The sequence below is a fragment of the Caretta caretta genome, chromosome 9 (genome assembly GCF_965140235.1).
Source record: "Caretta caretta isolate rCarCar2 chromosome 9, rCarCar1.hap1, whole genome shotgun sequence".
Taxonomy (NCBI): domain Eukaryota; kingdom Metazoa; phylum Chordata; order Testudines; family Cheloniidae; genus Caretta; species Caretta caretta.
The window spans coordinates 37,611,918-37,626,654 of record NC_134214.1 but is presented as its reverse complement, the minus strand read 5'-3'; the positions used below and the strand labels follow the sequence as shown (position 1 = coordinate 37,626,654).

General features: G+C 48.0%; 1 protein-coding gene across 3 annotated transcripts in view; it reads left to right on the top strand.

The window, feature by feature from the left end:
- Nucleotides 1–3,600: 3,600 nt before the first annotated feature.
- Nucleotides 3,601–14,737, top strand: part of MOGAT1 (monoacylglycerol O-acyltransferase 1) — a 28,347-nt gene continuing 17,210 nt past the window's right edge. For 2 of the 3 annotated variants that reach the window (XM_048863494.2, XM_048863495.2), the window contains exon 1: nucleotides 3,945–4,343. In XM_048863494.2, coding sequence (XP_048719451.1) covers nucleotides 4,250–4,343 — 94 coding nt within the window. In that variant the 5' untranslated portion in view covers nucleotides 3,945–4,249. The other variant, XM_075132226.1, reaches the window with a different exon arrangement.

Sequence of the window (14,737 nt, the reverse complement as noted above, 5' to 3'; positions counted from 1 at the left end):
GAGAGATCAGGGCTACGATAATGATGCCAACATGAGAGGAAAGAACGGAGGAGTGCAGACACGGATCCGAGAGTTAAACCCTTGAGCTTTTTTTGTCCCATGCAGTTCTAATTCATTGAACTTGGTGGTCAGTGATGCAGCATCAGCTTCTAGTGAGGCTGCTGAATTTTTTAATGTAATTGAAAGCATCTATGTATTTTTCTCTGCATCAACTCATCGATGGCAAATTTTGAAGCAACATCTGGGAACATCCTCTCTGACACTGAAACCACTGAGTGTCACACAATGGGAAAGTTGAGTGGAGGCGATAAAGCCTATCAAACACCAAATTGGGAAGATAGATGATGCCATATGGAGGATAATGCTATGACAGGAACTGTTCGTGGGAGAACTGTGGCAGAGGGAAATGGAATCACCAGAAACATACATAACTTCAGATTTCTGTGTGGCTTAGTGTTGTGGCATGACATACTGTTTGAAATAAATGTTGTAAGCAAGAGACTCCAAGATGTTGACCTTGATATATCTGGAGCAATGGAATTACTGGACAAAGCAAAGTCATACCTACAGTCTTACCGGTCAGATGAGGGATTTCAAAATGTTCTAAAGAGTGCACAGAAGTTGGCAGAGGAATTTCACAGTGAAGCTATTTTCCCACCCATTCAAGAATACAAGAGTCACCGAAGAAGACGACATTTTGATTACGAGGCACGGGATAATCCCATAAGAGACCCCAAACAACAATTCAAAGTTGAATTCTTTAAGCAGGTGCTAGTTTGTGCAATACAGTGAGTTGAAGAAAGTTTCATGCAGCTCAAGGAACACAGCAGTATATTTGGGATGTTGTATGATATTCCAAAACTCCTCACTATACCCGAAGAAGACCTACACCAGCAGTGCAGGGCACTAGAGACAGTGTTGACACATGATGACCTGCGCAATATTGATGCGAGTGATTTAGGTGATGAACTGAAAGCCCTTTCAAGGTACATTTCAGCAGGGTCAACTCCAAAGGCTGTTCTGGAATATATGTGCACCCTCTTTCCAAATGCTTTTGTTGCTCTGCGCACACTTCTAACACTTCCTGTGACAGTTGCCAGTGGAGAACACAGCTTCTCCAAGCTGAAGTTAATAAAAATACATCTGCCCTCCAAAATGACACAGGAGAGGCTGGTGGGCCTTGCAACCATCTCAATAGAGCAGGGGTTGGCAACCTTTCAGAAGCGGTGTGCTGAGTCTTCATTTATTCACTTTAATTTAAGGTTTTGCGTGCCAGTAATACATTTTAATGTTTTTTAGAAGGTCTCTGTCTATAAGTCTATATATTATATAACTAAACTATTGTCATATGTAAAGTAAACAAGGTTTTCAAAATGTTTAAGAAGCTTCATTTAAAATTCAATTAAAATGCTGATCTTACACTGCTGGCCCGCTGCCAGCCTGGGGTTCCATTCACCGAGGCCGGCAGCCAGAACCCCAGACTGGCAGTGGGCTGAGCGGCTCAGCCTGCTGCCGGTCTGGGGTTCTGGCTGCCGGCTCCTGTCAGCCAGGGTCCCGGCTGCCGGCCCCGCTCAGCCCGCTGCCGGTCTGGGATCCCGGCCCTGCCCACATAGAGTGGGTACCTACCTTCTAGCCCATTCTCTTCCTCTCTCTCTGCACTGAGCACAGGGCTGGGGGTGAAGGAGCAGGCTGGGGGTTGGGGTGTAGGGTCTGGCCAGGAGCTAGAATGAGGGAGGGGGCTCAGGGTTGGGGCAGGAGGTTTGGGTGTGGAGTGCTTACCTGGGCAAAGGGTGCAAGTAGGAATGTGGGGGTGTGTGTGCAGTAGTCTGTTTGGTTCTCACAGTGGGGGTGAGAATGTGGGGCGGTGCAAGAGTCAGGACACAGGGTGTGGGGGTGCAGGAGTCAGGGCAGGGGACTGGGGGTGTGTGAGGAGGGTGCAGGAGTCAAGGCATGGGGGGGCTCGGTATGTGTGGGGGGTGCTGGAGTCAAGGCTGGGGTCGTGGGGGGTACAGGGGTCAGGGCAGGGGCTGGGAGTGTGTGAGAAGGGTGCAGGAGTTGGGCAGAGGGCATGTGAGGGGGGTGCTGGAGTCAGGACTGGGGTCGTGGGGGGATGCAGGGGTCAGGGCAGGAGGCTGGGGTGTGTGAGGGGATGCAGGGGTGAGGGCAGAGGTCTGGGTGTGTGTGGGGGGGGTGCAGGGGTCAGGGCTGGGGGTGTGGGCTCGGGTCGTGGGGGTGCTTTCAGCCCCCTGCCCAGAGTGGCTCATGGCAGGGGGCTGGTGGGGATATGCCCTGTCCCCACCTCTTCTCTGCCTTCTCCCCCACCCTGGCAAGGGCTATCAGCTGATCGGTGGCAGGGAGGGAGGGGCAGGAACCCAGTATGGCAGGGGGGAGGGGGGAGTTTCCCTGCTCTGCAGCAGTAGCTGGCAGCACCAAGCTTCTTCACTCTGCCCCGTGGGGGGGCGGAGAAGAGCGGGCTGGGGCGGGCAGGATTTTTAATGGCACGCTGCTGCCTGCTGGGATCCCAGCCTGCTTTCGGCAACAGGTGCTGAGCGGGGCCGGCGGCTGGGACCCGGCAGGCAGCAGCGTGCCATTAAAAACCAGCTTGCATGCCTTCTTTGGCACATGTGCCATAGGTTGCCAACCCCTGCAATAGAGCATGAGCTGGCCCAGACTGTGGACTTTCAGGAAGCAGTTCAAATCTTTGCAACCAGGAAGGCACGGAAACCACCACTTTGATTATTCAAACAGATAAAAATGCCAGTGTTTACTATGTAGAAAGTTAAGTGTTACTTAAAATTTTTGAACAAGGCATTTTAAGTTGTTCGTTCTCCTTTATTAGGGTAGGTAGCAGAGTAGTACCATGAGAGGAGTAAAACAGGAAGAAGGCAGAATTGAGACCTTTCAAAGTTTTGGCCCAAGCGAGGGGCATCATTTGAGTTTCACGCCTCAGGTGCCAAAATGTTGTGGGCCGGCCCAGGGTGAAACAGACTGATTTCCAGCAATTAATTTGTCAGTGCTTGGCAGGGGCCTAAAGCCTTGGCAAGAGCTGGCCCCTGGTTTGCCAGTGTCACATAGCCAAGCCCTAAATTAGGAAGAGTTGTTAATGCTGTAACTGACACCCACTCTGGGTTGGACGTGTGTGCATGCACACACACCAGGGCGGGCAGAGGGAGTTCAAAAGATTAAAGGCAGACCAAAATTACAGTGTAGTTTAAAAAATCATATTTGGGCCAATCTCATAATTTTTTGGAGTTTGACTTGTGATTTTTGAACCTTTTGGGTTGGCAATACTGTTTAGGGACCGTAGACATGTGGAGGCAGCTGCTTAAAGCTAGGGGGGAAATCTTATGCAGGTTTTGGGTGTTTAAAGAGTTCTGTGTAGGCTGAATGCATCCGATGAAGTGAGCTGTAGCTCACGAAAGCTTACGCTCAAATAAATTTGGTTAGTCTTTAAGGTGCCACAAGTCCTCCTTTTCTTTTTACTCTGCTCGTAGTTGTTGGACCCACGCCCCTAATGCGAGGCACCTTTTGCACAGTCCAATGGTGCAGGGTGGAGCTTCACGTGGAAGGGATCAGCTGATGGTTCCTATTTGTACCGACAAGCCAGATCTTATTACAACCACCTCTTCTCGGATCTCCCCTTGTCACTGGCCGGGCACTGTCCCTCCCCGCTGGGATCGTCTCCTGGCCTGCAATGCTCCCTGGCTGCCCTGCAGTCAGGGTTCCCCCGGCCCTCACCTCGCTGACCTGCAGTCTCTCCACGGCTGGAGCAGGCGGCCCCCTCCCAGAGCTGCAGCCTATCGCGTCCCAGCAAAGTGGTTCCTGCTCTGCGGGCAGCCCTCCTGGCCCGGGACTGCCCCTCTCCACCTTCGCTGCCCTCCCGGGCGCGGGCCCTGCCTCTGGCGGGAGGAGCCGAGGGCAGCGAGTTCCCTTAAGGTAAGTGCATGCGGGCTGTAGTCTGACTCTGCCACTCTTGCGCCGCTTGGCTGACTCGCATGCAAGCCCAGAGGCTTTGGCTGCGCTCAGTGATCGTTTCACCCTAAGGCAGCAGGCTGCCCCGGCGCCGGGAACCTTCACCCTCTGAACTTCAAGTTGCTGGGAGCGATGGCCAGCCGGAGCACTGGGGACCTGATTTAATCCTGGCGGGATCAGAGCTGGGAGTCGGTTGTTTGCATTCCTCTTTTTGCTGCTATCCGCCTCTCCGGGGAAGAGCGAAGGTTGTAACTCTGCAGGACAGGACAGACACAGCATGAAGGTCGAGTTTGCTCCCATCAACATTCCCCTGGCCAGGAGAATTCAGTCAGTTGCAGTCATTCAGTGGCTCTTCTCCTTCCTCTTACAAGGTAACAGCCTTTTTCCTGCTTACATCTTGGAGGAAAAATCATTAATCTTTATTATTTTAAAAAAAAGCAACAGGCAGGATTGCTCCAAACTGAGTCGCCACGTGGAGACTAAGCCTGGCTTACTGAATATGTAGTAAACGTTGGTGAATTCCCACGGTGCTTTCTTACTATATTATTTTTAGACAGGGCATTTCAGAGTGGAAGGAGTAAGGAGATCACTTCTAGTTTTGTTGGCTCTGTGTTGTCTGAAAAGCTGTTACTGTTTTTCTTCTAAATTACTTGTTTTTGTTATGCATGGATATATTTTTTAAAAGCAGCTACAAATGAATTTCACAATGAGCGTATCCCCCACTCTGAGCTAGATTTATGTTGAGTAATATCCTACCCCCACAACAAAAAAGAATTCAGAATGTCTGATGTAAAGATTTGTATATGATTGATGTAGCTTTGATTATTAAACTGTTTTTGTAGGACAGTTTTCTGTGGTGAATCTCAATGCAAATCGAACTTAAATCATCAGTGATAAGGGACTACTCTGTCATTAACCTCCTGCTTCAGGGGATGGGACTCTACCTGTTTCATATGCTTGTTTATTTTTATCTAAAATTAACCTAGTTTGTGATGCTAAGTTATCTTACTAAATTAGTTCCACTGACTAACTTATCACTGGATGGTGATTTTTTCCTAATATTTCAGTTAGGAGTCTTGCCACTAAATGTTTAATCATAGGAGTAAGTCTGAGAATCAATGTTTATCCACATGAGTAAGATAGGTTTCAGAGTAGCAGCCGTGTTAGTTTGTATTCTCAAAAAGAAAAGGAGGACTTGTGGCACCTTAGAGACTAACCAATTTATTTGAGCATAAGCTTTCGTGAGCTACAGCTCACTTCATCGGATGCATTCAGTGGAAAATACAGAAGATGTTTTTATACACACAAATCATGAAAAAATGGGTGTTAATCACTACAAAAGGTTTCTCCCCCCCTCCCCCAATGGGGGCGGAGGGGAGAAAACCTGGGTTTGTGCTGGAAATGGCCCACCTTGATTATCATACACATTGTAAGGAGAGTAATCACTTTACATAAGCTATTACCAGCAGGAGAGTGGGGTGGGGGGAGAGAAAACCTTTTGTAGTGATTAACACCCATCTTTTCATGATTTGTGTGTATAAAAACATCTTCTGTATTTTCCACAGTATGCATCCGATGAAGTGAGCTGTAGCTCACGAAAGCTTATGCTCAAATAAATTGGTTACTCTCTAAGGTGCCACAAGTACTCCTTTTCTTTTTATGAGTAAGATAGTATAAATTGGCTTAGCTTTGCTGAAGTCAATGGAGTACACTGTGATGCATCCACTGAGAAGGCTCACTATTCTATGTATTAGTGGTGGTGGTGGTCAGGTGATTTCAGTATTCCCATAGTTTGAGTTTTACAAACATGTCTTCCTTACAAAGCCTGCCAATATATTATTTTATTTTTTTTAAATCCCAAAATTGTGTCTGGATCAGTATAGACATTTAGGTGTGGTCTAATTACCTACAAACAAAGGGGAAAAGAATGTAAATTTAACCCTTTTTCCAGGTGTATGTATGTGGTGGTTGTTTTTTAACCTTTACATATTTGCCTTTAGCCCCTTATATTTTTAATGTATTTTCCAGTTTACAAATAATTGTATTTGAGGCCTGAACGGTTTATGCTTATAGTCGCATAATTGCCCATTGTCTGTGCAGCTTTTATAGTGTTGGGCCAAACCCCTGAACCTTCATACAACCCTAGTATAAATGTCACGTGCAGTGGAAATCTGCTGGAGTTGTGGGAGGAATCCACAATCCTTGCTCCGCCCAAGACCATGGAGTGTCACTCTCCAAGACAGATACAGTAGATCACATCCTTTTGGCATACTGGAAACGAGTGTAGATTGCAGAGGTACAACGAACTTCCTTGCTGCAATCCCACGAACAAGCAGACAGCTGTGTTCTGCAACTGTTGCGCCCCATGGATCAATTTTAGGGGAAGTCCAGTTAGACATCTATTTCAGTAGTCTAAACTGAATATAACAAATGCCCACATGCCTTTGAAAAGGGCCATGCTTGCAAGAATCAGTCTGATATTCTGGATAAATTGGGGATGGCAATAATAGGAATTCACCACTGGGTGCCATGCTGGGAGAGCTTCCATGCTGAGGGAGCTGTCAAGGTAACCTCCACATTTTGTGTCCGTACTCCTTGCATAATGGAAGCACAGGTTGTCAACTGTCCTCAGAATGTTTCACCGTACCCAGGAGGATCATCTTATCTGACTTGAATCTTAATCAAATGTCTCTAATCCATCTAAAAATGTTGGGTGGATAATATGAGAGTGGAGAGAGAGTTCATAATGGGTTGGCCAACAATGAGGCATAGAGGTGAGTACCATCGTCATTCTTTCTTGTCTTGGATGTCCAGTAGAGAATTCTTTTCTACTGAACAAATATAGATATGCCATGATCTAATCATTCAAGAGCTCCTGATCTATATATCTCAAAAATGTCTTTTTTTTAAATGAATCATCATCCCACATGCTTAGAACATGTGGCATATTTCCCTTTATTGGTAGGTTTCACTGGGTAGCATGCTATTGGTCACATGGTAGGTTTAGTCATCCCAGATATCCTGCAGTGACGGGACCTCTCCTGTGTAAAGCAGTTTGTCCATGACTAACACTAGCTAATACCATACGGTTTAACCCAGGGTTTCTAAAATGGGGGTCTGCGATCCTGGAGGTCTGTGAGGGTACTCCGGGGGTCTGCAAGTCGTGTCCAGGGCCGCTGGCCCTGCTGAGCAACTCCTCCCCCTCCCTCCCATCGCCTCCTGCACGCCATGGAACAGCTGTTCAGTGGTGTGCAGGAGGCGCTGGGAGGGAGCGGAAGGAGTGAGGACAGGGCAGACTCAGGGGAGGGGCAGAAAGAGGCAGGGAAGAGGAGAGGCAAGGGTGGAGCTGGGGCTGGAAGAGGTGGGGCAGGGGTGGGGCCTTGGTGGAAGGTGTGGAGTGGGGGGAGGGCCTGGGGCTGAGCAGGGGACTTAGGGTCCACAAAAAATTTAAGTCAAAATGGGGGTCCTCGGGTTGCTAAAGTTTGAGAACCACTGGTTTAACCCATTTAATTAAGCCAGTGAAACCTCTTCAGAATTCTGGAACCAAGTTCCTTTGCCTCCCTTTTCTTGTATTTTAAGCTGCCAAAGTCTATCCTAAAGCAGAAAAGACATTAAGAACATAAGAATGGCCACACTGGGTCAGAATAATGGTCTATCTAGCCCAGTATCCTGTCTTCTGACAGTGGCCAATGCCAGATACTTCAGAGGGAATGAGCAGAACAGGGCAATTTATTGAGTGATTTATACCCTGTTGTCCAGACCCATCTTCTGGCTATCAGGTTTAGGGACACCTAGAGCCGCATCCATGACCATCTTGGCTAATTGCCACAGATGGGCCTATCCTTCACGAATTTATCTAATTCCATGGGCAGTCGGTGACCCAGCAGTTGGGGGAGGCTAGCCCCCAGCCTCTCCCCTTGTGCCCAAGGCCCTGCCCCTCCCCTTCTGCCCCCTTCCCCCTCAGGATCCCAGAGCACCCTCACAGCGGCCCCCAGCGCTGGGCGGCGAGACCCAGCTTTGGGCGGCTGGGTGGCGCAGCCAGCCCTGGTGTGCCAGGCAGCAGCAGCCCTGGTGCTCCAGGTGGCATGGCTGCAGCACCTCCAACCCCAGTGCGTGGCATGGCCCCAGAACCAGCCACCCTGAATCCATGCGAGAGGCAGGCCAGCCAGCCTGAGCCAGCCAGCCAGGGCAGAGCGCTGGGAACCACAGGAGGGGGCCTGGCCTGCGGGCAGAGTGTGGGCGGGGCCATAGTAGGCTGTTTAGGGAGGCACAGCTGCCTCCTGCCTATGATACCCACTGCCCATGCCTAATTCTGTTGTAAACTTTTATTATAGCAGTTGTTCTCCTATTAATCGTCCGTAGGGTGAACAGATGTCCTGTTTTTATAAGGACAGTCCTGTTTTTTGGGACTTTTTCTTATGCAGGCACCTATTACCCTCCACCCCGTCCCGTATTTTCACAGTTGCTATCTGATCACCTTAATCATCCGTAAAGGTAAGGGACATAGCATCAGAGATAAACATGAACCTAAAAATATTGGGAGTGATGCCTAGAAATACATAGATCAGGTAAGAGGAACCTCCCTCCAATTCTCTTCCTCTGAACCTGCTAAAACTACACCATATGTTTCACCTCAGTGTGCATCATCATGAAAGCCAAGGTTGCTGTAGGTTTAAAAAAAAGTTTAGTAAAGTTCTTAATGACTTATTTTTATTTTCAATTTTTCATTCTGTTTAAATAAGTTGTGTTTTTAAAAAAATAATGTAAATTTGAAATCTAGTAGTGTAATTTGGTCATATTAAAAATTTCTTTTGGACACTATGGTGATCCATGAGTGCTGCAGCCAATTTTTGCGCTTTTATAATCACATTTTACTATTTTAAAATATAGTTTTACACTCATGTACCTGTATGAAAGATCTAAAGCAAATAACATGGGAATCTGACTGCACCGAAACAGTGAAATTAACCGTACACAGAGTGCTGTCAAATCCACAGAATTAAACCTGAAAAAAATACGCAAAGTCCTTTTGCTCTTGGCTGTCTCTCTTGTAATATTCATCAACGCTACTTTTAACAACAGAAGGTCAAAAAACTTCAGACGGAAATGTGATTTTTTTTTTTTTTTAAATTGATAGTGATCCTCTAGTAACTCATTACACACTGTTTTGCAATATATTAACAATGTGAACTTTGGGTATTAAACAAAAAGAAAAAAGTTGAAACAAACAATATTTCGATAAGAAACCTATCTTTATTCCTACAGACCATGTACTAAAACAGCACACATGTCTCAAAAGCAGCAAGTCCTGTTGAAAAGTGGAATCTGCAAACTTTTGAGAATCACACAGGTCGTGGGTGGGCAGTAAGAGTTGGAGTCGGATTTCGTCCTTTTTTGTGTGTGTGATTTTTCTATTTAACCTTTATAAAGAAATTAAATGAAATTTAATGCTTCCAAAACGTCCTGGGCTAACAGCCCTGGAGACAGAAGCCCTCTGACTTTGGACTTGGACACTTTGTCAAAACCTTTGTTGAAATGTGTTCAGCTATTGCTACGATCCCACATCTTCTTGATGGGAAACCCACTAGATGGTGACGTACACCATCCCCCTACCCAATATATTGCTTGTAGGTCCACTCCAGTATACATACAGTACTTGTCCCTTGTATTTGAGGATCACAGATATGCTGGGGTGAGTGATATAATACTGCAGATCTATTAATGATAGCAAGTCAATTTGTATCAGTCTGCTGGGACACGGTCAATGTCTAGGAAGAAAGATTTAATTTCTCTTCTCCCTTGAAATGAAGATAATTTAATCACAGTGAATAACATTTATCAGGTTTGGTTTTATGAGCTGTTGTGAAGATGCAATAACTGTTATTTCTCTTCCTCTTTGATCCATATTTTGGAAGAATCAAATTACAGAAGAGCAGTGAAAGAACTAAAGATCTTTTACAAGCTGGTGAGTTAGGTCAGCAATAACATTCTTATTTCTTTACTGCCAACTTCCGTGTACCAGGTGCGCACAGGGACAATGGAAACTGCTGTGTACAAAGATAAATACAAAACTATACAACTTATTGGGGGGGCCTCACTCCATGCAGCAAGGGGGAGCTTAAGGAGCAAAGAAAACAGTGCAAAGGGCTCTAAGTCTGCCGGCGTGGGGCAGTGAGTGAGTGGAGTCTCTATGGCATGCTCTCACTGAGCCACGGATCGAGGAGCCAGGAAGTGGCTGTTCTGCATGGCATATTTCCTATCAAATCTGGTGGATTACCAAGTGGTGATTCAGATGGGGACTGATGCAGCTAGTTGCAGCACCTCTGTGTTTACACAGCAGGTAACACAGTGGTTTTCAACCTTTTTTCATTTGCGGACCCTTAAAAAATGTCAAATGGAGGTGGAAATTCAACCTGGTGTCCACAGACCCCTACCATAGAAGTCTTAGACTGAAAACTGACTGAACGGAATTCAACTATAAATGTTGCAGGTACTCAGCATGGCATTTGACGCAGCGTGAGAAAGGGCACTGAATGGTGGGCTCCTGTAGTAACGCCAACGCTTCTGGGTTTTGACCTGTGGGGGTATTCGCATACTTTTGATTGATCAGAAAAACAGAATGCCTTTTGTGGGATCCAAAACTTCATTTTCAGTCACTTTTCGTGGACTTAGTGTGGATGTAGCTATACCAGTATAAGGTGCCTTATACTGGTATAACTTATTCTGGTTAGGGTAGGTGAATAAGGGTATGTCTACACTACAAAATTAGGTCGAATTTATAGAAGTCAGTTTTTAGGAAGCAATTTTATACAGTCGATTGTGTGTATCCCCACTAAGCGCATTAAGTCGGCGGAGTGCATCCACAGTTCCATGGCTAGCGTCAACTTTCAGAGCATTGCACTGTGGGTAGCTATCCTACAGTTCCCGCAGTCTCGGCTGCCCATTGGAATTCTGGGTTGAGCTCCCTGATGGGGCAAAAACATTGTTGCGGGTGGTTTTGGGTACATGTCGTCAGTCGCCCCTCCCTCCGTGAAAGCAATGGCAGACAATCATTTCGCGCCTTTTTTCCATGCAGACGCCGTACTGCTGTCAGTAGACAGTGCAGTAGGACTGCTAACTGTCGTCATCATCCACCGCTTCCGCTGCAACTCTGCTCTCCTACTTTCCTGCAGATGACATACCACGGAAAGCATGGAGCCCGCTCAGCTCACCGCTGCTGTTGTGAGCATTGTAAACACCTTGCACGTTATCCTGCAGTATGTGTAGAACCTGCAAAAGCAGGTGAGGAGGCGACGACAGCGTGATCACCGTAGTGACGAGGACATGGACACAGACTTCTCTCAAAGCACGGGCCCTGGCAATTTGGACATCATGGTGGTAATGGGGCAGGTTCCTGCAGTGGAACGCTGTTTCTAGGCCCAGGAAATGAGCACAGACTGGTGGGACCGCATAGTGTTGCAGGTCTGGGATGATTCCCAGTGGCTGCGAAACTTTTGCATGCATAAGGGCACTTTCATGGAACTTTGTGATTTGCTTTCCTCTGCCCTGAAGCACAAGAATACCAAGATGAGAGCTGCCCTCACAGCTGAGAAGCGAGAGATGATAGCCCTGTGGAAGTTTGCAATACCAGACAGCTACCGGTCAGTCGGGAATCAGTTTGGAGTGGGTAAATCTACTGTGGGGGCTGCTATGATCCAAGTAGCCAACGCAATCACTGAGCTGCTGCTATTAAGGGTAGTGAGTCTGGGAAATGTGCAGGTCCTACTGGATGGCTTTGCTGCAATGGGGTTCCCTAACTGTGGTGGGGCAATAGATGGGACGGATATCCCTACCTTGGGACCGGAGCACCTTGGCAGCCAGTATGTAAACCGCAAGGGGTACTTTTCAATGGTGCTGCAAAGCACTGGTGGATCACGAGACGTTTCACCGACATCAACGTGGGATGGCCGGGAAAGGTGCATGACACTCACATCTTTAGGAACTCTGGTCTGTTTGAACAGCTGCAGGAAGGAACTTAATTCCCAGACCAGAAAATTACTGTTGGGGATGTTGAAATGCCTACAATTATCCTTGGGGACCCAGCCTACCCCTTAATGCCATGGCTCATGAAGCCATACACTGGCACCCTGGACAATAGTAAGGAGCAGTTCAACTGTAGACTGAGTAAGTGCAGAATGGTGGTAGAATGTGCATTTGGACGTTTAAAAGCTTGCTGGCGCAGTTTACTGACTCAGTTAAACCTCAGCGCAACCAATATTCCCATTGTTATTGCTGCTTGCTGTGTGCTCCACAATATCTGAGAGAGTAAGGGGGAGACGTTTATGCTGGGGTGATAAGTTGAGGCAAATCGCCTGGCGGCCGATTACGCACAGCCAGACACCAGGGCGATTAGAAGAGCACAGCTGGGTGCCCTGCGCATCAGAGAAGCTTTGAAAACCAGTTTCATGACTGGCCAGGCTACGGTGTGACAGTTCTGTTTGTTTCTCCTTGATGAAACCCCCCACCCCTTGGTTGACTCTACTTCCCTGTAAGCCAACCAACCTCCCCCCTTTGATCACCGCTTTCAGAGGCAATAAAGTCATTACCGTTTCAAAATCATGCATTCTTTATTAATTCATCACACAAATAGGGGGGAAAACTCACAAGGTAGCCCAGGAGGGGTGGGTGAGGAGGGAAGCACCGGGTGGGGTGGTGGATGAGGGGAGGAGGGAAGGACAAGACCACGCTACAGTTCAAAACTTATTGAATGCTAGCCTTCTGTTGCTTGGGCAGTTCTCTGGGGTGGAGTGGCTGGGTGCCCGTAGCCTCCCCCCATGCATTCTTGGGTGTCTGGGTGAAGAGGCTATGGAACTTGGGGAGGGTGGCAGGAGGTTATACAGGGGCTGCAGTGGCAGTCTGTGCTCCTGCTGCCTTTTCTGCAGCTCCACCAGATGCCTGAGCATGTCAGTTTGCTCCCCCATTAGGCTTAGCATTGCATTCCATCCCCTGTCAGCGTGCTCCTCCCTCCTCTCATTGCATTCATTTAACGCTTTTCTGGACTCTGCCATTGTTTGCCTCCATGCATTCTGCTGAGCTCTTTCAGTGCGGGAGGACTGCATGAGCTCTGAGAACATGTCATCGCGAGTGCGGTTTTTTTCACCTTCTAATCTGCGCTTCCCCCCCACAAGTGTGTGGCTAGTATCAGGGAAGATCCCTCTCAGCAAAACGCGAACAGCTCAGCATGAACGAGGCTCGTGGCAAAGGCTTTTAGAATACCTCTAGGAGAGCTTCATGGAGATGTCCCTGGAGGATTTCTGCTCCATCCCCAGACATGTTAACAGACTTTTCCAGTAGCTATACTGGCCTCAAATGCATCCCAAGTCTTCAGGGCAAATTAATCATTAAACACACTTGCTTTTAAACCCTGTATTATATTTACAAAGGTACACTCACCAGAGGTGCCCTCTCCGACTTCATGGTCTGGGAGCCCGCCTTGAGATGAATGGGAGGGGATTGGCTTCAGGGTGATGAACAGTTCCTGGCTCGCAGGGAGAAGGGATTCTCCGCTTGCCTGCTGTGCGCTATCCTCAACCACCTCCTTCTCGTCATCTTCCTCATCCACAAAATCCTCATCCCTTTTGCTTGAGACTCCCCCCTTGCAGGTGTCTATGGACAGTGGTGGGGAAGTGGTAGGGGCTCCCCCTAGAATTGCATGCAGCTCATGATAGAAGCAGCATCTATGGGGCTCTGACCCGGAGCGACCGTTTGCATCCCTTGTTTTTTGGTAGGCTTGCCTAGCTCCTTAACTTTCACATGGCACTGCTGTGTGTCCCTGTTGTAGCCTCTGTCCATCATGCCCTTGGAGATTTTGGCAAATATATTGGCATTTCATCTTTTGGAACAGAGTTCTGCCTGCACGGATTCTTCTCCCCTGTGACAGGGTCAGGCCAGATGGCTACAGGAGAGTGATAGAAGGCAGATATATTAGCCCCAGGTTAAGTAGGTCCCTTTTCCCTGGGTAAGGTAACAGGGAAGGTTCCAGAACAATCAGGAACCTTCTCGAAACAATTAAGGCAGACAGGCTGATTAGAACACCTGCAGCCAATCAAGAAGCTGCTAGAATCAATTAAAGCAGGCTAATCAGGGCACCTGGGTTTAAAAAGGAGCTCACTTCAGTTTGTGGTGTGCGCGAGGAGCTGGGAGCAAGAGGCGCAAGAAGCTGAGAGTGAGAAGGCGTACTACTGGAAGACTGAGAAGTACAAGCATTATCAGACATCAGGAGGAAGGTCCTGTTGTGAGAATAAAGAAGGTGTTGGGAGAAGGCCATGGGGAAGTAGCCCAGGGAGTTGTAGCTCTCACGCAGCTGTTACAGGAGCCGCTGTAGACAGCTGCAATCCACAGAGCCATGGGCTGGAACCCGGAGTAGAGGGTGGACCCAGGTTCCCCCCATCCCTCCATCCCCCCCAACTCCCTACTTGATACCGGAGGAGTTGAACTGGTCTGTGGGTTCCACCAGAGGGGAAGGTCTCTGGCCTGTTCCCCAACCCACTAGGTGGATCAGCAGAGACTGCGGGGATTGTTCTTCCTTTCCCCATGCTGGCCAGTGATGAGGCTAACTGAGTGAACGGCAGATTTGAGTCACGAAAGTGGCCAAACTGAGGGCTGCCGTGAACCTCTGAGGCGAGAAAATCCGCCAATTAGCACAGGACCCACCAAGGCAGAGAAGGAACTTTGTCACAACTGTTGTCAGCAGTGGGATTTGGTGTGCACAGCGTGGCGGAAGAAG